The sequence below is a fragment of the Dromiciops gliroides genome, chromosome 1 (genome assembly GCF_019393635.1).
Source record: "Dromiciops gliroides isolate mDroGli1 chromosome 1, mDroGli1.pri, whole genome shotgun sequence".
Lineage (NCBI taxonomy): Eukaryota > Metazoa > Chordata > Mammalia > Microbiotheria > Microbiotheriidae > Dromiciops > Dromiciops gliroides.
In genome coordinates, this window is record NC_057861.1 from 263109477 (window position 1) to 263135316 (window position 25840).

Below are 25840 nucleotides of genomic sequence, written 5' to 3' on the forward strand. Positions count from 1 at the left end.
ATCAAGTGCCCTCTCTATATAGAATATTTTTAGCCTTTAGTCAACAAAAGCCTCCACTTTTATGGCCCCCAGAAGGAGAAATTTATAGCTTGAGACTAATGGACATCCGTTTGTTTCCAAAAGATCACATCATTCGATTATATTCATTTTTAATTGGAAATGACATAAATTATAATACATTGTTCTGCTTTATGGATCATACCAGATTATGCCATCAATGACCGTAACCCAAGTAGAAAGTGCCCTTGTGCTCTGACTGCACTATACAGTCAAACAAATATTTGATTGCAACATAGCCCTTTGGGTTTATGTGAAGTGGACCCCTAAAAGTTGGCTATCTAGATTAGATTGCTACTAAACCTATTATGTTCAAGGAGACTTGTGACTGAGTAATATCCTATTATTGTCTTTGGACTGAGAGTAAATTAACCACCTTAGGAAATGTGTGACTTTTTTTGGCCACTAAGTTGCTTTTGTACTTAGTGAATTATTATTCCAATGTACCATAGAATAATTATGTATATGTATATGTATATGTATATGTATATGTATATAGGTATAGGTATAAGTATAGGCATAGGCATAGGCATAGGCATAGACATAGGTATAGATATGTATATACATACATTTTATTGTACATAGTGGGTGTTTAATAATTGTAATGCACACACACACACACACACATCTTCCCTGAGCACATGGTATCCCCATAAAGTGATTATTAGGGGAATTGTTATTGAGTTGTTTCAGTCATGTGCAGCTCTCTTGTGACTCCATCTGGGATTTTTTTGGCAAAGGTACTGGAGTAGTTTGCCATTTCCTTCTCTGGCTCATTTTACAGGAACTGAGGCAAACAGGGTTAAGTGACTTGTCTGAGGTCACATAGCTAGTTAGTGTTTAAGACTGGATTTGAATTTAGGTTCTTCTGACTCTAGGCTTTGCCCTATATCCATTGTACAATTTAGCTTCCTAACATGAAACATGAAATCCAGCCGACCTGAGAGATGAACAGCTCTTGTTGTGAGAGAACTCAGCAGAACTCATCCTAATAGCAGCTCTGAATGAAACAAGACTGGCAAATGAAGGCCAGCTTACTGAAGTTGGAGCTGGATACACATTTTTCTGGAGTGGCCACAATGAAGGGGAGCGCCATGAAGCTGGCATAGATTTTTCAATCAAAACTAATCTAGTCAATAAGCATATATGCCTACCAAAAGGAGTGAATAACCGGCTCATGACAACGTGATTGCCACTTACAGAAAAGTGCCACCATCATCAGTGCCTATGCTTTCACCACGACAAATTATGATGTCAAAGAAAAATTTAAAGAAGACCTGGAGACCTAACGTACCTAAAGAGGAAAAGCTTATAGTCCTGGATGACTTTAGTGCAAGAGTAGGCACTGACTACCAAACATGAGAAGGAACCCTTGGGAGGAATGGAATCAGAAACAGCAATAGCAACAGCCACTTACTACAGAAGACTTGTGCATCTTATGACCTTTTCATCACCAACACTGTCTTCCATTTACCTAAATGCAATAAAACTTCATGGATACACCCTTGTGGCCAACATTGGCATTTCATAGAGTATATCATTATAAGGAGAAGAGACAGACAGGATGTGAGAGTGATGAAAAAGATGTGTGGTAGAGAGTGCTGCACTGATCCTATTTTTATCCTCTTCATGCTAAATGTTCACATTCAACAGAAGTGGTGGCCCCAAATCAAGATGACTACTAGAAGACAATGTCAACAGATTACAGTACTTTTCTAAGCATGAACAATTAATTGCTAAGTTGGAAGGGAAAGCTGAGCCAACACACAGTTGGCAAGAGTGGAGGAGAAAAGGACTGGGCAGCTTTCAGAGAGTTGGTGTACAGCACCACATTTACTTATCTGGGCCAGAACACTCACAAACATCAAAACCGGTGTGATGAAAATGATGGGGTAATTCAGAAGCTGCTAAGTGAAAAACAAGAACTCCACAAGGTTTACCAGCAGGATAGTTCATCAGTCTCTAAGAAGGCAGCATTTAACTCCATTAAAACAATGCAAGTGAAACTTAGAGAGATCCAGGATTCTTGGTTCAGTAAGAAGGCAGATGAAATTCAGTTTTACCCTAATATTAACAATCCAAAGCGCTTTTATAATATCCTGAAGGCTATTTATGGGTCAAAGACTTATGGTGCATCTCAACTCCTCAGTGTTGATTAATGAAAAGGACATGATCCTGGAAAGATGAACTGAAGATTTTCATACTGTTCTCAATAGATCATCTTCAATCAATGCTAAAGCCACGGACCATTTACCTCAGGTTGAAATAAGTCCCTCTGTATATGAACTTCCAATTGAAGAAAAGGTTTTGAATGCTATTAGGCTTCTCTCATGTGGCAAAGTGTCTGGTGCAGATTCTATTCCAGCTGATATTTACAAGGTGGTGGTGGTTTGTTCATACAAAAAGTGACTGCAATTTTCTGAATTATATGGCAAGAGGAGGTTGTCCCCTATGAGTTCAAGGATGCCTCCACTGTCTATCTCTATAAAGATAAAGGGAATTGATTGTCCCGTGACAATGACATGGGGGGAGGGTCTCTTTCTTAGTCATTGCAGGCAAGATTCTTGCCAGAGTCTTCCTTAATAGGTTGATCCTTCACCTGGAAGATGGTCATCTACCTGAGAGTAAGAGTGGCTTCAGAAAGGATCGAGGAATATTTGATATGATATTTGCTGCCCAGAAATTCTAGGAGAAATACCAGGAGCAGAACAGAGGTCTATAGACAATATTCATCAATCTGACCAAGGCCTTTGATGCTGTCAGTCATGAAGGCTTGTGGAAAACTGAGTCAAAATTTAGTTGCCTTGAGAAGTTCATCAATTTTGTATAAAAGTTTCATGGTGGCATGCTTACACAGGTTCTGATAATGGGCAATGCTCTTATGCTTTCCCAGTAACCAGTGGAGTGAAGCAGGACTATCTATGTACTAGCTCCCATGCTTTTTTAGCATGATGTTTTCAGTGATGTTGTCAGACACCTTCGACAAGGATGAAAAGGGCATCAAGGTCAGCTACTACACTCACGATAAAATATTTAACTTGAAAAAGCTGCAAGCCAAGACTAAAGTGGAGGGAAAGTTGGTGCATGTTTTTTTTTTGTTGTTGTTGTTTTCCAGATGATTGTGTGCTCAACACAGCCTCTGAAGCTGAAACGCAACAGAGTATGGATTGATTCCGTGCTGCTTGTGCTAATTTTGGCCTCATGTTTAATATCTAGAAAATACACTTTCTCCACCAGTCAGCACCGTACCAATCATATGTGGAACCATTGGTTACAGCAAATGGAGAAATGTTGAATTCTGTGGATAAGTTCACTTACTTTGGCAGTATACTTTCCAGGGATAAACACATATATGATGAGGTTGATGAATGTATTGCCAGAGCTAGCTCAGTGTTTTGGAGGCTCCAAAGGAAAGAGTGGGAGAGAAAAGGTATTAGATTACCTACCAAACTAAAGGTCTACAGAGCCATTGTGCTGATTTTATTGTTGTATGCCTATTAAACTTTGTTTTTTGTTTTTTTAGTGAGGCAATTGGGGTTAAGTGACTTGCCCAGGGTCACACAGCTAGTAAGTGTTAAGTGTCTGAGGCCTGATTTGAACTCAGGTACTCCTGACTCCAGGGCCGGTGCTCTATCCACTGCGCCATCTAGCTGCCCCCTATTAAACTTTGACAGTATACCAGTGCCATGCCAGGAAATTGAATCACTTCCATTTGATTTGCCTTAGAGAAGATTCTGAAGATCACCTGGCAAGATAAGGGACTGGACACCAAGGTCCTTTCTCAAGCTAAATTACTAAACATTCAAACTCTACTTACAGAGATTAAAACTCTTGATGGGCCAGCCATGTTTTTCAAGTGCATTTGCCTGAAAGAGTGTCTTATGGAGAACTCACACAAGGCAAGTACTCACATGGAGCTCAAAATGAGCTATACAAGGACACTTTCAAAGTCCCTCTGAAGAACTTTGGAATTGATTGTGAGTAATGGAAGACACTGGCACAGGACTGCTCAACAGGGCAGTCCCACATCAAAGAAGATATTGTGCTTTATGAGCTGAGCAGAATTTCAAAAGAAATGTGAGTTGCACAAATTTAGAAACATACTCCAAATATTCATGTGGACTACTTGTGTTCAACCTGTGGTAGAGTCTTCCAGGCTTATATTGGTCTAATCAGCCACAGTTGGACACACTGTACCTTGACTCCAACATAGTGATGTCATTTTGATCCTCTTCAAGAATGAAGGACAACCACCAACCAACTAACCATCTATGTAGGCATCTGAGAGTCCACATAGTTCAATTTCCTCATTTTTTATGAAGGTCCAAGGTGAACCTTGAGAATTTTACCCATATCCTGCTACCTCTAAAATGACTATTGTCCTGATTGGTCATTTTCCTTGAATGTCCACATGACAGCACCTACATTAAGAATTTATTAATCCAAAAAGGTCTGCATTACATTTTTTTTTGGTGAGGCAGTTGGGGTTAAGTGACTTGCCCAGGGTCACACAGCTAGTAAGTGTCAAGTGTCTGAGGCTGGATTTGAACTCAGGTCCTCCGAATCCAGGGCCAGTGCTCTATCCACTGTGCCACCTAGCTGCCCCCTGCATTACATTTTGTAAAAATATCTTGAAAACAAGTGGTTAAAGATGGCAAATAGAGCACTGGTTTTGAAGTTAGTACTCCAACTTAGTGGTACCTGTGGGATTGTGGAAAATCATGTTGCCTCCCTGAGGATCAGTTTCTCAATGATAAGATTCAAATGTTAAGAGTTCAGGGAGTCATTTTGAGGAAAACACTTTGTTTTGTAATTCTTTAATATGCTTATCTTGTAGTATCTGTGATATTCTACCACCCACACTTCCCCATTAGACTATAAGTTACTTAAGAGCACAAATTTATATATATATATACATATATATACATATATACATATATATATATATATATCACGCACATACATATGAATTTTGTATCTCCTCAGCAGTATGGGCTAAGCACATAGTAGGTACTAAATAAAATAAAAATGTGAACTAGTAAGAGTCAGACAACTGAAAATGTTAGCCGACAGATGTCCACTTTATTCATCTTATACATTGACTGATGTGTGCCAAGAAACTAAGAAATTTGTCATTCTATTTGAGAACTAGAACTATGAAAATATTTTTTCTTTTAGTGTCAAATCCATTCAATTTTATTCTCCAGCTTTCCCTCTGGTAAAAAGAATTTTTGCTTATAGATCATGAGATTTTAGAGCTAGCAAGGGCCTTTGAAATCATCTACTACAAACACCTTATTTTATGGATAAGGAAATTAAGAGTCAGTCAGGGGAAGTGCCCTGAGGTCAGCCAGCAAGTTAGTGGCCTAGTTGGGACCCAGATTTCCCAATTCCAATGCCTGTGCTCTTTCCATTCCAGCATGTTGCCTTTACTGTTATTTTCTGAAATGGTATTTTTATATTTCTGCCTTGCTATTTTCTATTTCTCATCTAAATGTGTATCCTTCTTTTCTGTTATGGTCTCTGAGACACATTTTAGCTCAGCTTAAGCAAGGATCAATGGGAAAAGACTGGTAGAATGTAATCTGTCCAACACTGCTATGATGTTCTGTATGGGGAGCAAAAGTTCACTTGACATGCCAGCTATTTATTGTTCACCTTCACCCCAACAGTCATTTAGCTTTACCTAATCAGAACATTGGAAAAGGAAAGAATTCACAGTCAATCTCCAAGGGCCTTTCTGAGTATAACAATACAGTCCCATCAGTTTTGATGTCCTTGGGTTCCCATGTGACAAAGGACACAACTAGCTGAATGGTGCATCTGCTTTGCTACTAATGTTCTCTTTTGTCATTGTTCCCACAGCAGAAATCCACAACACCTTCACCAGTGACAAGGTTCTTCTCTCAGATGACGAATGGCGGGTGCTGGTGCTAACAGGGAATACAGGGACTCAAGCCAATGTCACCCTCTGGGTGTATGGAGACCAAGGAGTTACTGGACCACTACCTCTTGTCAAGGACAATAGGGAGCAGCTGTTCCTTCCAAGAAAGGAGGATGAATTTCAGGTAGACAGTAAAGGCTGGCACTGGCATTAATCTGTGTGCCATCTTAAAATATACTTGTCATGCGGGAAGGGAATTTTTAACTTTTTGTGTTTGTTATTTGCATAGTGTAAACCTTCCATGTTCTGGGATTCCCCTAAAAATCTCCATATGTCTATTGTAACCAGTTAAGGAAACACTACTTCCTTCTTGACCCCTAGCACCCTCACCCCCCCACTACCACCCCCCACCCCCTTAGCCAATTTAAGGAAAATATCGGAGCAAAGTTCGTTCCTTAAAGAAAGTCATTTTAGGGTTGAAATTTGGCCCATCAACCATCAATCTTAGTAAAGTCCAGCTGGATAGGGGCTAGAGAAAGGGTTCTTTTTTTTTGTGAGGGAATGAGGGTTAAGTGACTTGCCCAGGGTCACACAGCTAGCAAATGCCAAGTGTCTGAGGCCAGATTTGAACTCAGGTACTCCTGAATCCAGGGCCAGTGCTTTATCCACTGCACTACCTAGCTGCCCCTAGAGCAGGGGTTCTTAACCGTTTTGTGTGTGGTTGGCCCCTTAGGAAGTTTGGTGAAGCATTTGCACGCTTTCTTAAAATAATAATTTTTGAATGAATAAAATTGAATACATGGGATTACAAAGGAAATCAATAATGGAAACACAGCCATACATATATATGTGTGTGTGTGTGTGTGTATATATACACACACACACACACACACACACATATATATATATATATATATATATATATATATATATATATATATTTAAAGAAGTTCAGAGGCAGCTAGGTGGTGCAGTAGATAAAGCACCATCCTTGGATTCAGGAGGACCTGAGTTGAAATCTGACCTGACAGTTGACACTTACTAGCTATGTGACCCTGCCTAAGTCACTTAACCCTCATTGCCCTGAAAAAAAAAAGAAGAAAAAGAAAGAATCACTACTCTAGAGAATCTTCTGGTGACAAAAAACTCTTCTTGCATTTTGCACTTTCATATGAAATATGACTACTGATCACAAGTTATGAAGCTGCATCTTTCTCCATAAGACTGTGACTTATACTAAGGAAGGGGTTCAAGGTTTGTTACAATTTCCTTCATGTGTTGGCTTGATGGTAGGCACCACCAGCTTAGTATATTATTTGACTGCTGCTGGTACCTTTCCTAGACCTTGGCTGTTAGCTGGTCAGTCAGTCAATAAACATTAATTAAGTGCCTACTAAGTGTCAGACTAAACACTGGAGATACAAAGAAAGGTTAAGACAGTCCCTAATCTCAATAGGGTGACTATATTCCGTTTCATTTATTCTCATCCCATTCTAGCTCTCTCAATTACTTTAGTGCACTTATTTAAAAAAACAAGATTTCCCCTTAAAATTATTCTTTGCATCCAATTCAACATACATTTATGTTGTATCCAACATACCATAACAGCAAGCAGCAGGACAATTCATTCAAAAGAGTTCTGAACAACTTTGTTCTAATGTTAACTTTGTTACTACCTGTATGACCTTGGCCAAATCATTTATCTTCTCTGCCTTTTGGTTTCCTCATTTGTAGAATAAGAAAATTGTATGAGATGACCTCCTTGTTCCCTTCCAGTCCAAAATAGATAATAGTATATCCTACCCTCCTTCCAGCTCTAGCACTACAATCTAATGATCCTGTCCCAGTGACCAATGTGTGTGCAGAGCACTGTGATAGGTCCTGGAGCAGATACAGAGTTTGGATGAGACCTAGTTCTTGCCCCCATGGAGTTTATAGTCTATTAGGGAGAAATAACACTCACTGCCACAACTGTAATACAAACAAACCCCTGCCCCCACCATGATAAGTGTATTAGGGAGGGAGAAAAGAAAGATTACTCTGGTATCTAAAGGGTCTTCCTAGAGTATTCTAAGAATAATTTAAACCAAAGCTTCTTAAACTGTGGGTCATGACCCCACATGGGGCTGCATAACTGAATGTAGGTAGTCACAAACATTTGATGGCAGTAAAAAGTTATGTATGGGCGCAGCTAGGTGGCGCAGTGGATAAAGCACTGGCCCTGGATCCAGGAGTACCTGAGTTCAAATCCAGCCTCAGACACTTGACACTTACTAGCTGTGTGACCCTGGGCAAGTCACTTAACCCCAATTGCCTTACCAAAATAAATAAATCAATAAAAAGTTATGTGAATGAAAAAAGTTTAAGAAGCCCCGATTTAGACTCACAAGAATCTGTAAGAGGCAAGTGAATTTTGGGGTTCACAGTCCCTGGCAGGCCTGCACTAGCCATACTACATTTTTTGTTGTTCAGTCATTCCAGTCATGTCCCCACTCACTCTTCATGACCCCATTTGGGTTTTTTTTGGCAAAGATACTGTAGTGGTTTGCCATTTCCTTCTCCAGCTCATTTTACAGATGGAGAACCAAGGTAAACAGGGTTAAGTGAGTTGCCCAGGATCACACAGCTAGTAAGTAAGTGTCTGAGTCTGGATTTGAACTCAACAAAGATGAATCTTCCTGATTCCAGGCCTGGCATTCTATCTACTGTGCCACTTAGCTGCCCCCATGCTACATTTTAGGCAAATAATTGTAGCCTACATCTCAGAGAAAAGATTCTCTGAATCTTAGCAACAGCTGTCTGCAGTTGTAAAGGAGCAGTTTGTCCTAGCATGAAGAGTTTTTTAAGGGCAAGCAATTTCTTGCCTTTCTTTAAATGTCGGGTGCTTAGCAGAGTATCTTGTACATGGTGAGCATATAATAAGTGGTTTCTGGCTGATTGACTAGAAGCCAAGGTACCTAGAAAATAAACAAGACATAAATTCTAATGCAGACTTTTGTTTTTTTGGTGAGGCAATTGGGGTTAAGTAACTTGCCCAGGGTCACACAGCTAGTAAGTGTTAAGTGTCTGAGGCCAGATTTGAACTCAGGTACTCCTGATTCCAGGGCTGATACTCTATCCACTGCACCACCTAGCTGCCCCCTGCTGACTTTCAACATAACTTGGGATCATCATTTGAGTTTTGGAATCTGTCCCTTTACTTTATTAGAAAGGGGAGAACAATTCTAATTTATTTTTTCTTTTGAAGAAGCAATCTGAAGATACTGATACTTTATGAGTATCTGCTCCATGAGGCAGAAGGATAGGCTCACCAAAACCTGGAGGATCAAAAAAAAATCTTGGAAGATTTAGGTAGATGGAGAGTGAGTAATAGCGGTATTGCTTCCACTGAGCAAGAGCAGAAATCAAAGTGCATGTATTTTATGGATGTGTTGTTGCTCTTTGAGTTTTGCACACATATCCCCTGACCTGCCATTCTGGGAAATTCAAAAGGAAAGGGGGCTTCTGGAGTTGAGCCAAGGTTGACTTCAAACCAGCAAAGATTTATTGATTACATCCGTGACATTGTGCATAGCAGAGGGCATACAAAGACAAAAAAGAAACTATCCATGCCATCAGAGAACTTCCATTCCAGTGTGATCTAGACCCCTCCCCCCCACAAACACCCCTTTCATTTCTCTGTATCCCACCAGATGAATTATAGCAAAGATTTGTTTTTGCTACTGCCCTTCTTCTGGGAAATGCTTTACTGAGCTCTTCTTTAATGAAAGCTCCTCTCTACTCTACCCTCCTTCCCATTTTCTCAAGAGCTTATATTTTTCTTACTAGATCTCAGTCTACCAAAAAGGAGGATTCCTAGAGGGAGGTATGGTGTACAGAGAACTGAGGACAATTCCCCTGAATCCTGTTCTTTCATCTGACTACTTCTGTCATATTTTAGTTGAATCACGTAATATTCTGCCTTATGTTCCCTATCTGTGAGGCTCCAGTGATAGCCTCTTATGGAGGGGTTAATCCTCAGGTGCTGATACTGGCTTAGAGAGCCCTTTAGCTGCCGAGAACTGCAAAATGCTTCTAATAGGAAAAAACATGCAGCAGCTTCCCCATGGGTATGATCTAAAATGTGAGGATGATTTTTTCCCAACTTTTAATTTCATTCAGGTTCAAATAAAGAACACTGGCAAAATATACAAGATCAGAATAGGACATGATGGAACTAGTGAACAGCCTGAATGGAGTTTACAAATGGTAACAAATTCTATTTTTTTTTCTTGGTTGATCTTTCACTAAAAGGAATAAACCCATTTTACTTAAAGCAATGTGGAACAGGTTAATTTTCTAATTGTTGGAAAGATATTTAGATATTAATACATAACAATTTAATGCAGAAAACAGAATTGTTCTTTCATTGTATTTTAAAGGCTTTAAAGAAATAAATGTGACAACCATAACTTCTGAATCAATATAGAGAATACAATGAAAACATTCACCTTGATGGTGTGCTTCAATTATTGCCCAGTTAGCAATTGAAGGAGAGTTTTAGAGCAAGAAGATTGGTTATTTTTAGAGAGAAGGAACTATACATTTTTTTAAAGAAACTATACATATCCTTATCTGGTGGAAGAAATATACCCTGCTCACCTTCCATGTTATTACTCTTTTAGAGATTTATATTCTGGACAAGTTGTTTTTCTCCCCCTGATATGTAGACATACACCTCAACTCAAGTACACTCTACTATTTTGATAAATTATACCTGACTTGCTAAGACAGATTGTATTGCTGACTATTGCCCCAGAAATTCAACTATGAATGAAAATGTAAACATATATAGCTTTGGGAATCACATACTGGATAATTCTCATTTCTTAATAGCTTCTATTCCTCTGAAGGAATAATAATAAGGTAAGAAAAAGAAATCAGCATTCTTTATTACACATTTGACATACATTTCAGTCTCAATTATTTAGCATTTGATCACCCAGTTTGTATATTATTCAGACCTTTTGCTTTCTCTCTAAAGCTCAATTCAACTTTACTGCTTGTTAGCAAACCCACTGGAGAATAAGCAGAGGCAAATAGGAAAGAAATCCAAATGAACAATTTTGCTTCTTGTTTCTGGAGGAAATGTTCCTTAGAAAACAAACAAACAGACTAACAACCTAAACAAAATGAAATCTTGGTTTGAAATGTATTGTTCATTAATAGGATGCAACACATTATCAATTAAGTGTTGTACAAGTGAAGTGGTATACAGGAAGGTATTATCTAAGCATTATCTAGAGCACTATAGGAGGCTCCTGGAAAGTTGGGTCCCACCCCCCTGTGCCCCCCGGTTAGCCAGTTGGTCAACAAGCATTTATTAAGCATTTACTATGCTCCAGGCACTGAGCTAAGTGTCTGAGATACAAAGCAAAAACAAGTTTCCTGCCCTCAAGGTCTTTACATTAGAATTCCTTGGAAGTGGGGGAGATGGGAAATTTGAAAAGTATTTGGATCAGAGAAACACAGGAGGAGAAGGTATGTATAGGTTGTGGTATTCATCAGTGGACTGAATAGCCACATTGATGAGCTAGTGAGGCATAGAAGTAACAAGAATTCACTTAGGATTCATTGATTTATTAATGATCATACATGATCTAAGGAACTTCATTCCTTGGATTTGCTACATTGAGGAAATTAGTGTCCATTAAGTTCAACTGTTAAGAAAAGATACAATAATAATATCATTAAAGGAATTAACTTGTCTTTGAAACTAGAAGTGTTAAAATATTTCAAGATGTGTGAAAAACTTAGACAAACTTAATTTTGAAGAATTGTTACTTTTTTGGTAGAAAGAATGTATAAGATTTATGATTGTACTGCCACACTTTTCTGAGCTATACTGTTCCATATTTTAATTTTGTCCCTTATTTTCAGAATAGCTAAGTGTAGCATTCGTGTTAACACTTCAAAGTGTTGTTAAAATTGGAATATTACTCTGTCAAAAAGATACCATTTTCCTTTTAAAATGTTTTCTTCATTCTTGTGATCTGCGCCTTTAACCAACCTTTTTCCAGTTACATATATATATATATATTTCGGAAATCAAAAGGAAATTGTATTTGTTTTTACAAATATCTAGTTTACAAATAGTAGTTTTTAGAACACATATATTTCATTAAGCATGACTCATCTTTAAGTCTAGGAGGAAGTTTAGCAGGGGAAGATGTTTTGATCTACCAACAAATGGTATTGAACATCTGCTAGGTGCCCTGCCCTCTGCTAAGTATTCTGGGAATTTAGAAAGAAACCAGTCCATAACTATTTGAAAATGTATGTGCCTGAAATAGTACGTCTGGAAAGGACCTTTTAGAAAGATCATTCTGATTTTTACAAATAGAGAAATGGAGGGTTAAAGTGACCTCCTATGCTGTCATATAGCTAGGCTGTAACAGAGCCAGATTTAAGAACTAGTGTTCTCTCCCTGATCTGAGGTCTGAAGGCATAGATTCTATCCCCAGACTCCCAGGTACCCTAGCCCCTTTCATGAACCCACTTCCTTGCTCAGGTATCCAGAGTAACTGAGCTGGTCCTTCTTAGCCACCCACCACCTCAACAGTATTAGATGAATAAACCTGTGGACTTCCAAAAAAAGAAAAAAGAAAAAAAAAAGAAAATGTATGCATGTGTGTGTTTTATTAAAATGTGTTTTCAGATTTTCAGAGGAAGAAAGAAATTTGATTTTCTTTTAAAGAGCAAGCAGTAAAACTGCTGGAAATGGTAGACAATAGGCAATGGGAGACATTGAGTCAAGTTGACTTAGATTTGAATCCAGCCCATAGCGCTGATTAGCTTTACTATTTTTGGCAATACATTTAGCATATATAATTTGCAGTCTCCTAATTCTAAAATGGGTTCACTAATTGCAAAAATCCCACAGCACTTCTAACAATGCCTCGCACATATGAAGGTACTTAATAAACTCATTTCATTTTCTTCCAAGTGGTTGTTGTAAAGATCAAATGAGATGTTTAATGGTGAATTGTTTGCAAACCTATAGCATCATATTAACACAAAGTGTTAATGTTATTTTTATAGAAATAAGTACTTAATAAATAAATACAGTTCTAGGGTAAGAAAGTATCCAGAGGATGAAAAAGGCCATCATGGTCACATAGCAAACATTATTAGAGTATGTTTATATGTCCATAGTCTTCCTCTTTTCTCTACCATTCATGAGCGAGAGGGCAGGCCAGCATAGGCCTTGGAATCAGAAGATTTGGGTTCAAAATCTAGCTGTTGTAGTTGAGTAAATCACGTTAACTCTCTTGAATGTCAGCTTTCTTATTTGCAAAAATGAAAACATTGGATTGGTGACTATTTCTATGGTTTCTACCAGCTGTTAAGATTCTATGATTCTTTTTTCTGTATATATTAGACAAAAGTTATTTGGGGAGAGTATAGACAAACAGGGAGGCTATATGTTGAACTCAGATGGGAAGCTTCTGAGGCCCTTAAAGCATCATCTCTTTTCTCTCACTGGGACACTAACAGGCAGGAAGAAGTCAGCAAATGAGAAGTCAAACTGAGACGATCCACTAGGTTAATTAGTGCCTTGTGAATACACCCACCATTCTGTCCACAAAGCCTCATCTGATATAGAGGTTTGTCTTCATCAAACAGTGAGCTGACTAGAGCCAGTTACAGAGTTTCTGCACATGTTCCCAAGTCTTTCCAAGGCATTTCTATTACATAATGTTATGGCTCCCCTGTAAGTAGGCTCTCCAGCCTCTTTTATGTGGGGAATTGTATTCAAAGGACTGGGCTCAGTGGCCAGCCTTCTGTTCAATTTATACATATATATGTATATACTGATTTCATATCTGTGCTTATTTTTATATTTTATATTTGCTTATTGTCTAAATAATGCGGGGATTATAATTGTCCGATCTGAAAGAAAAACTACTGAGGCAGGGCTCTTCTTTTTCAGTTGTGTCTGATTCTCTGTGACCCAATTTGAGGTTTTCTTGGTAAAGATAATGGAGTGCTTTTCCATTTCCTTCTCAGGGTCATTTTATAGATGAGGAAACTGAAGCAAAATAGGGTTAAGTGTTTTTCCTGGGGTCATTCAGTTTGTAAGTGTCAGAGGCCAGATTTGAACTCAGGAAGATGAGTCTTTCTGATTCCAGGTCCAGCACTCTTTTCCACTGTACCACCTTGCTGCCTCTACAACATGTTCTAGAATCAGAACCATTGCTCTCTAACCCCATGTTGATCTGAATTTTCTGAACAAGCCAAAATTAAATACATGACATCATATTAGAACAAAGGAACATTTACTTAAAATAGAATGCAAGGTAATTAACAATGTATTAACCTAAGCAGCAGATACTTGATCATCTATTTCTACAAATCACCTCCTCCCATGCTTTTTGTCCCCCAAAGCTATGAAGCCTCTTTCTTCTGTCTCCTCTTCTGGCTCATTGACACAGCAGGCAGGATGTCAGAGTACGATGTACAACAGCAGCATTAGAGGTAATGAATTTATTAATATGAGAATGAGACTGTCAATGAAACCTCTCTGAATACAGCCCCACGGGCACTCATCTTCATCATCTAGATAGTATCACATCAACTCATAGCCAGAGAGCACTGCTTCTCATGAAAAAAAGGCCCAGGTTGCTAAGGTTAGGTAACCTTCCTCTACCCCTGTCTTTCTCCACTACTTCTCCTTCCCTTTTTCCCTGGCTATTTCACATTTCTCTCCAGCATTTAAAAAAACTAACTCAACTTGTGTTCACTTGTCTTATTGTGAATTTCTCCCTAGTACTTCTAAACTTCCTGCACTGGGAGCATTCATCACCCACCATCTGGTGACATCTTGCCCTGTTGAAGTCTGCACATGGCAAGTTATTTTTAAAATATAACAATCATTCTTAAAGCAACATAGGGGCAAATGAAGAGTGTGAGTAGATTGCAACACATATCAAATAAGGAAGTAGGAAGAAGAACCAGAACACAGAATGCCATAAAAAATGTATGATCAAAAAAGACCACACTGGCTACTTAGTGAGAGCAAGGGGTAGCCAATGGACAGTCTCTCTCTTCTGTCTGTATCATTGGGATGTGAAAAGAATGCACAGGAGGCCCAAACATATTATGTGGAACCCCTGGTCCAAATTAAAAGGAAGACATGAACCAGATCCAACAAGATGGTCAGGCATGGATGGATTGAGATCTGTACTGCTGGAAGAAACATTCATATAAATAAGATGACAAATTCACTTCCGTATTTGAGTTAAAAGAAAGCAAAATTGTCTGGATCAAGGACTGTTTATTCTCTTTCTCAGTTATCTGTATCTGTGAAAAGTCTACCTTGTTGGTTGAGTTCAAATCCAGCCTCGTCACTCTTAACTTTCCTTAGCCTCAGTTGACTTATCTGTTTTTTAGTTTTTCAGTCATGACTCTTTTTCTCCCTATTTGCGGTTTTCTTGGCAAAGATACTGGAGTGGTTTGCCATTTCCTCCTCCAGCTCATTTTCCAGATGAAGAAACTGAGGTAAATAGGGTGAAGTGACTTGCCCAGGGTCACAGAGTTAGTAAGTATCTGAGATGGAATTTGATCTCAGAAAGATGAGTCTTCCTGACTCCAGGTCTCACTGAGTCACCTAGGCACCCCACCTTATCTGTCAATGATAATAGCACCAACCTCCCAGGATTGTTTTGAAAATAAAGAGATTTTATATACATACATATACATACATATACATACATATACATACATACATATATATATATATATATATACACACACATATATTTATTTATTTATTTATTTTTGGTAAGGCAATCGGGGTTAAGTGACTTGCCCAGGGTCACACAGCTAGTGTTAAGTGTCTGAGGCCGGATTTGAACTCAGGTACTCCTGAATCCAGGGCTGGTGCTTTATCCACTACACCACCTAGCTGCCCCCCAAGAGATAATATTTTTAAAGTGTTTTTCAAATCTTAAAGCTATTAGTAAATGCTAGCTATTAGTATTAGTATTAGTATTAGTATTAGTATTAGTATTAGTATTAGTATTAGTATTAGTATTAGTATTAGTATTGTTAGTAGCCCACATAATTCCACCTGAAGATACTATATATTAATTAAAAGTAGCTTTCCAAATTTCAGGTGTTATGTATGTCTAGGAGCAAATAATCAGCTCCCATAGAAGTAACCTTACAAATCCTTAAAGTGAGGGCAAATGTTTTAGGGATTAAACAAAAAAGAAACATGGCATGGTCCTTGTCTTTAAGAGCTCTGTCATTTACTAGAGACAATGGGGGTGAGGAGGAAAGAACATTGTGTTTAAATCCTAGCACTGGACTTAACTGGCTATGTGACCCTGGCTTAGTTACAATTTCTGAGCTCTTAGTTACAATTAGCTACATCTGTAATGATCCTTGCACTGTGAACCTTACAGAGTTATTAGAAGAATGCTTTATAAATATGTATGAGATATATAAATATAGATTATTTTTGTTCTTATATGCATGTGAGCTTATTATTAGTGGGTTAGAGGTATAGAAGGATAAGTAACACATAGACAAACATAAGGGATCAATGCTAAAAAGTTAAATGCTAACTGTATACTAGGAGGTGGGGGAGGGGGTGGGGGTACTGTGGACTATAAAGTAGTCAAGGAAGGCTTCATGAAGGAGGCTATACTTGAGCTGGGCTTTGAAGGCTAGGGAGCAGATGAGTTGGTGGAATAATAGTCTGGTGTAGACTATAGTTTAGTGGTTTTCTGTGGATTTTAATTGGTTACGTTAGATTGTTAGATACATGAGAAAGGCTCCAGAGGAGAGTAGACCTTAGAGGCTAGTCCACACAGACATGGGTGTCCAAGGACTGCCTCTTATATGTATTCATGCAAGCAAAGCCCTTAACACTCAGAGTCCCACGATATCCATGATACATTTTTCTTTTTTTCTTTTCCCTTCCTTCCTTCCTTCCTTCCTTCCTTCCTTCCTTCCTTCCTTCCTTCCTTCCTTCCTTCCTTCCTTCCTTTCTTTCTTTCTTTCTTTCTTTCTTTTTGCAGGGCAATGAGAGTTAAGTGATTTGCCCAGGGTCACACAGCTAGTAAGTATCAAGTGTCTGAGGCCGAATTTGAACTCAGGTACTCCTGAATCCAGGGCCAGTGCTTTATCCACTGAGCCACCTAGCTGCCCCCATGATACATTTTGAATGAGCTGCTAATCACCATTCCTCAATAAAGGTCTCTCAAACTGATAAAAACACAGGTCTGGACCCCTCTCCTATCCCCAATGAACATTAAGTGGTTGGAAATCAGATGTGTAAGTACTAGAAAGAACTGTGATTTAATTAGCATTAGGGTAGTGCAAACATATCACAACACTGGGGAAGAGTAGTCAGAAAACCTGGGTTTGAATTTCACTTCTGATGCTTGCTGCCTGTGTGATTGTGAGCCTCTTATTGTAAAACCAGGCCTTGGATTAGATGACTTCTGTGAGGTCTCTTCTAAACCATGACCTTATAATCCTGGAGGCAGTTAGGTGGCGCAATGGTGTAGGGATAAAATGCTGGTCCATGATACCTGAATTTAAATCCTGCCTTGGCAGGACACTTGACACTTAGTAGTCACTACTATGACCCTGTTACTTAACCTCTGTTTGCCTCAGTTTTCTCAAATGTAAAAGAGGAATAATAATAGCACCTACCTCCCTGGGTTGTTGTGAGGATCAAATGAGATGATATTTCTAAAACACTGAGCACAGTGCCTGAGGGTACACAGTAGGTTCTTAATAAATGTTCATTCTATCTATCTATTCATCCGGACCTGAGAACTCCCTCTGCTGACAGCAACCCATCTTTGACTCTAGTGAGTTCTTGAGAATTGTTTGAAGCACATGGAGGTTAATTGGCTTGTCCAGGGAATACTCATTGGGAATACTTATATGTCCTAATTGGATGCAAAATTCATCTTTTGCAAAGCTATGCTAACTTCCTTAAGGCCTATATAGCCCTTAGTTAGCCAGGTACTGTCAATCATTTCTTGTCTTACCCTTGTTGTGTTGTTTTCACTCCAAATTTATGTTATATTATTTCATCTCTGCCATCACTATAACATGACAAGCCTCTTCCATCTTGCTATCTGGTTCATTATCTCTACTTCCTATGGCAGCTATTCCAAAATGTTTTATTTCTCCTCAACCATCGCCCTTCCCCATCACTCGGCTGAGGACTTCAACTCATGGTCCTCTGAGCCTCAGCTTTCTTAGCTATTGTTTTTGTTCAGTCATTTCAGTCATGCCCAACTCTTTGTAATCTATTTGGGATTTTCTTGGGAAAGATACTAGTTTGCCATTTCCTTCTCCAGCTCATTTTACAAATGAAAAAACTGAGGCTTATAGGGTTAAATGAATTGCCCACAGTCACACAGCTAGTAAGTGTCTGAGGCCAGATTTGAATGCAGGTTTTCCTTAACTCCAGGCCTGGCATGCTATCTATCCCCTCTACCACCTTGCTGCTCTTTCTTAATTGTGAACTAGAGGTAATAATGCATTCACTAAGTTCAGAAGATTGTTATGAAGATTCTTTGAAAATTACAAAGTGCTATATCAGTGTGAACTCTTCTGATTAGACCAATAACTTTAGTTATGAAATACCTAACAAGCTGATCTGGACAAAATAATACTTACAATGTGATTGGGATGGGAAGAAAGATAGATTCTGACCTTCCAGATTTCCTCCTTGGAATGGACTAGGCCATCCATATAGAGGAAAATATAATGACATGCACAGATATGCATTCTACTTTCAGGCCAATGTTACATCTGGTACATTTCAGAAGGAATTTTTCTATTACCTTCTCCTTTCTGAAAATAGGGATAGTTTTACCTCTTCTTTGTCTATATTAAGGTTCTTATTTTTTCCCCTTATTGTTATTCCTTGCTCTTCTAAAACTGTATCAAATAATAGTGAGGAAAGGAAGCATCCATATTTTACTTAGGAAAGCCTCTTGGGTATATTTACTTCCTATAATGCTTTCTTTTCATTTTAGATAGATTTTTAAAAATCATACTTAAAAAGATCCCTTTATGTCTATGTTTTGTAGGGTTTTTAGCATAAATCAATATTTTATTCTGTCAAAAGTTTGTTTTTTGCCTCTCTTGAGATTATCATGTGGTTTTGGATTACTTCCTTCAGAAACGGGAGAAAGGAGAGAGAGGGGGGGAGAGAGAGAGAGAGAGAGAGAGAGAGAGAGAGAGAGAGAGAGAGAGAGAGAGAGAGAGAGAGAGGAGAAAGGGCAGGAAGATGTAACTTTATGAGGGATATTGATTAGATTTACCCCCTCATCCTAGGATAAAAGCACAGATGGACTAGTAATTTAAATCTCCAGATAGTATCACAACAGATGAAGAGCCCAAGGTTCAGAGTTATTTGCCATAGTAAGTATTGAAGGTAGGAGCTGAACCCTATTCTTCCTGAGTTCAGGTTCAGCAGTAATACATTTATTCAACAAATATTTACAAGGCATACAATTAGTACCTTGTTTTGTAGAAACTGATGAAAATAGGAATATAAACATGATATACTGGATAGGGTGCTGAATTTGTTAGGATGACCTGGGTTCAAATCATACTTCAGAAACTTAGTTATCTAAAAGCAATAAAGACATTTAACCTCTCTGGATCTTGTTCTCCTCATCTGAACTTTGTGGTCTATAAAATCCCTTTTTGCCTCTAAATCTATGAGCCTCTGATCCCAAGATATAATCCTTGGTCTGAAGCTTATAGTCTCATAAGGAATATACAAAAGTAATATTAATTAGAAAATAGTAAATTCAAAAGATGAATAGAAATATGAAGTCAGATGAGGAAAAATGCCTATATCTAGTGGGGGAAAATCAATAATACCTTTGTGGAGGGGTTGGCATTTAATCTGACCTGGAAGAATGTATAGGATGTTAAAAAAGAGCAAGAGAAGCAACAGGGACGACATGGCCAAAGGTTAGAAGGTGGGAAAGCATAAAGTATATTTGAAGGATGACAGGTTTGACTGGAGAATGGTGTATGAAGATGATGGTTGAGCCATGGTGGAAGGTAGTTTGGAGTCAGCTTGGGGCAGGGAGTGGGAGGAAGCATGAGGAGTCCTTTGAATGTCGTGCTAAGAAATTTAATCTTCCTCTAGGAGTCAATGGGAAGTCTGAGGATGTACCACTTACGTTCATAACCCAGGAATTGCACAGGTTTCCCAGGAGTCAGTAATAGGTTTTTATGTTAATGTTTTCTTGCATAACAGCTAATATTTGCTATAGTTAATCAGCAGGGGGAGCTCTGCAAATGAACTTTAAATGCTTTTGAGGATATTCCTAAAACTACATTCAGTTCTTTTAGGAATTAAAACAATGATGAGATTTTATGTGATTAAAAAAACCCTGCTTTTCTTTTAAGTTTCTGGCTTTTCAGTAGATTAAGGTTCATTTTAATGGAAAAAGTCTTTTCAAAGAAATCACATTTTTCTATCTTCTCCCTTTATCTTTTCCAGCACAAATTGCAGTTTTAAAGTTGGAAACCACAGGTTAGGGTGTTTTTTTAAAAACTCTTTTCTTTTTTCTCTTTAAATCTGTTTTGCCATAAACTCTTGCAAATAAACTCTGGTTAAAGTCAGTACTTTGTCTTTTCTTAGTGCCATTGCTTACACAGAGAATATTAAAAGAAAAACCTATCTGAATAAACAAAAGAAAAACATGGTGCTTTTTTTAAAAAAAGAAAACCATATTTCAATTTTCCTCTCATTACTGGCTTATATGAACCCTAAATGTTGTCAATTAGTGTTTATTTTTAGGCTCTCTTTGTCAGTCTCTCTCTGTCTTTTTCTCTCTGTTTCTCTCTCTCCCTCTAATTTTCTGATCTATTTTTCCTTTCAAAGGTATATTATTTCTCTTTGCCAACAACAACTCTGCTATGTGTGTGCAATTCTTCATGGCATCCCTCCCAGCTTCACCAGTGGTCACCCTCATGATCATCCCTGCTTTCTTTCTTTTTTTTTTTAAGTGAGGCAATTGGGGTTAAGTGACTTGTCCAAGGTCACACAGCTAGTGTCAAGTGTCTGAGGCCAGATTTGAATACAGGTCCTCCTGACTCCAGGGCCAGTTCCCTATCCACTGTGCCATCTAACTGCCCCCTGCTTTCTTTCTAATCTTTAGTCTCTTTCTATTCATTGGATTCTTCGCTGCTATTGCTAAACATGTGCAAGTCTCCCCACCTTGAAATACTCTCCCATCCTCTCAAAATATTATCTCCTATCTCCTCTTTCATAGCCAAATGCCCAGAAAAAAAACTATCCATGCCTGTTGCCTTCATTTTCCTCTTAATCACTTTTCAATCTTGTGATTTGCTTATTTACTTTAGCACTGAAATTACTCACTCAAAGTCACCAGTGTTTTCTTAAAAGTCACATATGATGGTCTTTTTTTAGCAATATTTTCCTTCTCAAACTCTCTGTGCCATTTGGCACTGTTGCCTACCTTTTCCTTCTGGATTTTCTCTCTAAGTTTTCACAACTTTACACTTTTGGTTCTCTTCTTACCTGTCTGACCACTCCTCATTTTCCTTGGCTGGCTTATGATCCAATATCATGCCCTTAAGTTATAAATATAGCCCTAAGTCTGGGGGCCTTTCCTTTCTCTTTCAATTCTTCTAATTAGTTACTTCAGTTTGATGGGTTTAATAATTATCTTTATACAGTATTCTCAAATGTTTATATCAATACCTAGTTATTGCTGCATCTCTGACCCAAACTGAAATCATTATCTTTCCCTCAAAATTCATCCTTCTTTCAAGTTCTGATTTTGTTTTTTGTTGTTGTTGAAGCCACCAGAATCCTTCTAATTATCTACATTCCCACTTGGTATTAGATTTGACTCTTCACTTATACTCACCCCAAATTTCTAATCAGTTGCCAATGACTTTTTTCTACCTCCACAAACTTCTTCTTGCACAACTCTTTTCCTAGTCTAATCCATCCAGCCATTTATTTGAAACTGCTGAAGTGATTTTCCTAAAGCACCCCTCTAACCATGTAATTCTCCCTACTCAATTAACTCCAGTGTCTCCCAATTTTTAGGATCAAATACAACTCCTTTATTTGTCATTTAAAGCTCTTCACAAGTACATTTCTTCTGACTTTTCCAGTTTGCTTTCCTCCATGTACTCTCTCCCCATTTTTTGTGGGGCAATGGGGGTTAAGTGACTTGCCCAGGGTCACACAACTAGCAAGTGTCAAGTTTCCGAGGTCAGATTTGAACTCATGTCCTCCTGAATCCAGAGCTGGTGCTTTATCCACTGCACCACCTAACTGCCCCCACCCCTGCCCCCAGTACTCTTAAATCCAGCCTAAGTGGGCTACACTCACTTCTTTTTTTTTTTTTTTACATATAAGGTATTTTATTTTTTCTGTTACATGTAAAGATAGTTCTCAACTTTTGTTTATACAAGCTTTACAATTTCAGATTTTTCTTCCTCCCTCCCCTCCCTCCCCCCTCCCCTAGACAGCAGGTAATCTGATATAGGTTATATCTATATATCTATATACATATACATATATATATCTATACACACACACATATATATCCATAATAACATTAATCCTATTTCTGCATTAATCTTGTTATAAGAGAAAAAATCAGGGCAGTAATGCAAAACCTCAAAATAGAAAAAAAAAACAGCACCCAAAACAAAAGAAATAGTATGGTTCAATCAGCATCTATACTACACAGTTCTTTTTTTTTTTACCTTGGATTTGGAAATCCTCTTCTATTATGAGTTCCCTGGAACTCTTCTGTACCATTGCATTAGTGAGAAGAATATAGTCCATCACAGTAGGTCAACACTCAATGTTGATGACACAATGTTGATGTACAATGTTCTTCTGGTTCTGCTCATCTCACTCATCATCAGCTCATGTAAGACCCTCCAGGTTTCTCTGAACTCCTCCTGCTCATCATTTCTTACAGCACAATAGTATTCCATTGTATTCATATACCACAACTTGTCCAGCCATTCCCCAATTGATGGGCACCCCCTCAACTTCCAATTCCTTGCTACCACGTAAAGAGCAGCTATAAATATTTTTGTACATGTGGGTCCCTTTCCCCCTTCCATGATTTCTTTGGGAAAAAGACCTAAAAGTGGAATTGCTGGGTCAAAGGGTATGCACAGCTTTATCGCTCTTTGGGCATAATTCCAAATTGCTCTCCAGAATGGTTGGATCAGTTCACAGCTCCACCAACAATGAATTAGTGTTCCAATTTTCCCACAGTTTCTCCAACATTTATTATCTTCTTTTTTTGTCATTTTAGCCAATCTGATAGGGCTACACTCACTTCTAACATTCCATCTCCTGTCTTTTGCTCCTGTGCCTCCATGTTGGGAATGATTGCCCTACTCAAATCCACCTCTTTGTTCTCTTTTTTCTTTCCAAACCCTGCTCAGTTTTCACTGTCTACATAAAGACTTTACTTATCTCCCAACTAATAGTCTCCTCTCCAACATATATTTATCCTGTATTTTGTATGTTCTTTTATACACATATTTTCCCCCCTCATAGGATGTGAGTTCCTTCTCTAGCATAAAATAGGTGCCTTATAAATGTTTGTTGATTGATTTCAGGGCCACAGCCTATATTTTGACCAATATGACAATTATCCTTGTGAGAAAATCATTATTAAGTTGTTTGTTTTTAATTTTTTTTTATCGAGGCAATTGGGGTTGTGACTTGCCCAGGGTCACACAGCTAGTAAGTGTTAAATGTCTGAGGCTGGATTTGAACTCAGGCACTCCTGACTCCAGGGCCGGTGCTCTATCTACTGCGACACCTAGCTGCCCCAATTATTAAGTTTTAATCTCTTTGGGACCAGCCCAGATATACAATGGGAATGGAGATAGCTTCTTTTGTCTAGCTCATTGAAGGGTTGATGGGATTAAACCCCCATCTAAAGAGTGGACTTCACCCTTTGCCCAGCATCCCTCCCATTAGGTCATTATATCATGATGTGATCATAGAACTCATTGAACCAATGCCAAGTCATGTCAATCAATGGAATAGAATGATACTAACCAATTAGTTTTGATCAATGTATAATGATTCACCTCTATCAAAAGGGGCTAAAAGCCTTGACCATGCGAGGGTCATGGTTCTTAGCTTCCTGGACCCACTCCCTTGGCTCAGTAATGCTGTTGCTTGGTGAGTGCTTTCCCTCTTAGGGCAATGTAGGTAATGCAGGGCTTCTAAACTCTCCTTGAGACCATGTGCTGGCTCTCTGAGAGATAGCATCAGTCTTTTGGAGCTTTTCTCCTGTTTGTGCTGAACTGCCACTGGGTCAATTCTTTACTGATCTTTCTATCTATCATCTATCTATCTATTATATTAATAATAAATAATTACTGCCAAAATGGGTACAATAGCCAATAATATATAAGTAGCAAATAATTTTAGAAAAGTACAGTTTAGAAAAAATAATTTAAGAAACATCCTAAAAAAATCAGGAGCTATGTTTCATAAGAGGCAGAGTTATCATTGGCAATAGAAAGTTGGCCTCAAAGCCAAGAAGACCTGGATATGAATCTTGCCTCTGATACATACTGGTTTTGTGATTTTGGGAAAGTCACTTCACCATTTTATGTCTCCAAAGAGCATTAATTGGACAAAATGTGCTGATATGTATTGGTGATAAAGCTTCCTCATTCTGAAAATGCCTTATACCAATGCTATCAGAGGTCTAGTCCCTAACCCTCTGCTTCATGGTTGTAGATTACTTTTCAAATAATGGAAGAATCAATGATAGAACTTTAAGTTTTACATCCCCAGATTAAACATTTTGAGCAATTCTTCTTGCCTCTTGCTAAATGACAAATGAAACATTATGTACATTATCTTATTTGAAATTCATAATCCACTGAGAAAAGTATAAAGTTAATGTAATCTTCATTTTTTTTTTTTGCGGGGCAATGAGGGTTAAGTGACTTGCCCAGGGTCACACAGCTAGTAAGTGTCAAGTGTCTGAGGCCGGATTTGAACTCAGGTACTCCTGAATCCAGGGCCAGTGCTTTATCCACTGCGCCACCTAGCTGCCCCTTGTAATCTTCATTTTATAGATGAAGAAAACAAGTTCAGAAGGTTGGGACACTCTTAAATTCATATAGCTAGTAAGTATTTGAGCAGAGAATCAAACCTAGTTCTTCTAACTCCATATCTAATTCTTACACATTATTCTCCATCTCCTGTCATCACTGTTACAAGTTGAGTCCAGTGTAGTTATTGAATTTCTTAGACTTTCTTGAACCCTAAGCTTCTTAGGGTTCCTTGAGGCACTGATATGACTAAGCTTTAGTCTTACTGGAAGCTGACTTATAAGTAGGGCAGGGCCCTAGGTGCCAACATCTTGGAAGCCACTGTGACAGTTCTCTGCCTCCAGTCATTGACCCAACTCTTCCCATTGGTCACTTCCAGATATTTTCAGGAGCCTATTGAAATTTCTCTTTTCCTCAAGGGCTAGCCTTCTTCCATTATCATGTGGTGGCCTGTTGTCATCTCTCTCCTTCTTCCTTCTAGTAATTCAAGGAACAGGAACATTGGGAAGATTCTCTCGAAGAGCCACATCCCACTTCTTGATTTGACTACATAAGACCCTGAGAGAGAGTCCTCTGGACCACTAATATCTCCCTCCCCCTATATAGTAGCCCAATTTAATTTGCCTTTTGGAGTAAGAATTAATAGTTATGGCTTTGCTTTAAAGATAATGCTTTGATTCGCAGGAGAAGAACTGCCTTAGACTCACCAAAGAGAGATCAGCAGTCATTGAATATCAATTACTGCAATTCCATTTTGCAACTACAGAGTGTCAGAAA

The 25840-nt window shown here is 38.4% G+C and overlaps 1 protein-coding gene across 1 annotated transcript in view; it reads left to right on the plus strand.

Annotated features, from left to right (window-relative positions):
• The window catches only part of RP1 (RP1 axonemal microtubule associated), a 715393-nt gene that overhangs the window by 200442 nt on the left and 489111 nt on the right, over positions 1-25840 (plus strand). Inside the window, exons 19-20 of the mRNA XM_043976222.1 lie at positions 5923-6125; positions 10103-10189. Of these exons, the coding sequence (XP_043832157.1) occupies positions 5923-6125; positions 10103-10189 (290 nt within the window). The remainder of the gene's footprint in view (positions 1-5922; positions 6126-10102; positions 10190-25840) is intronic.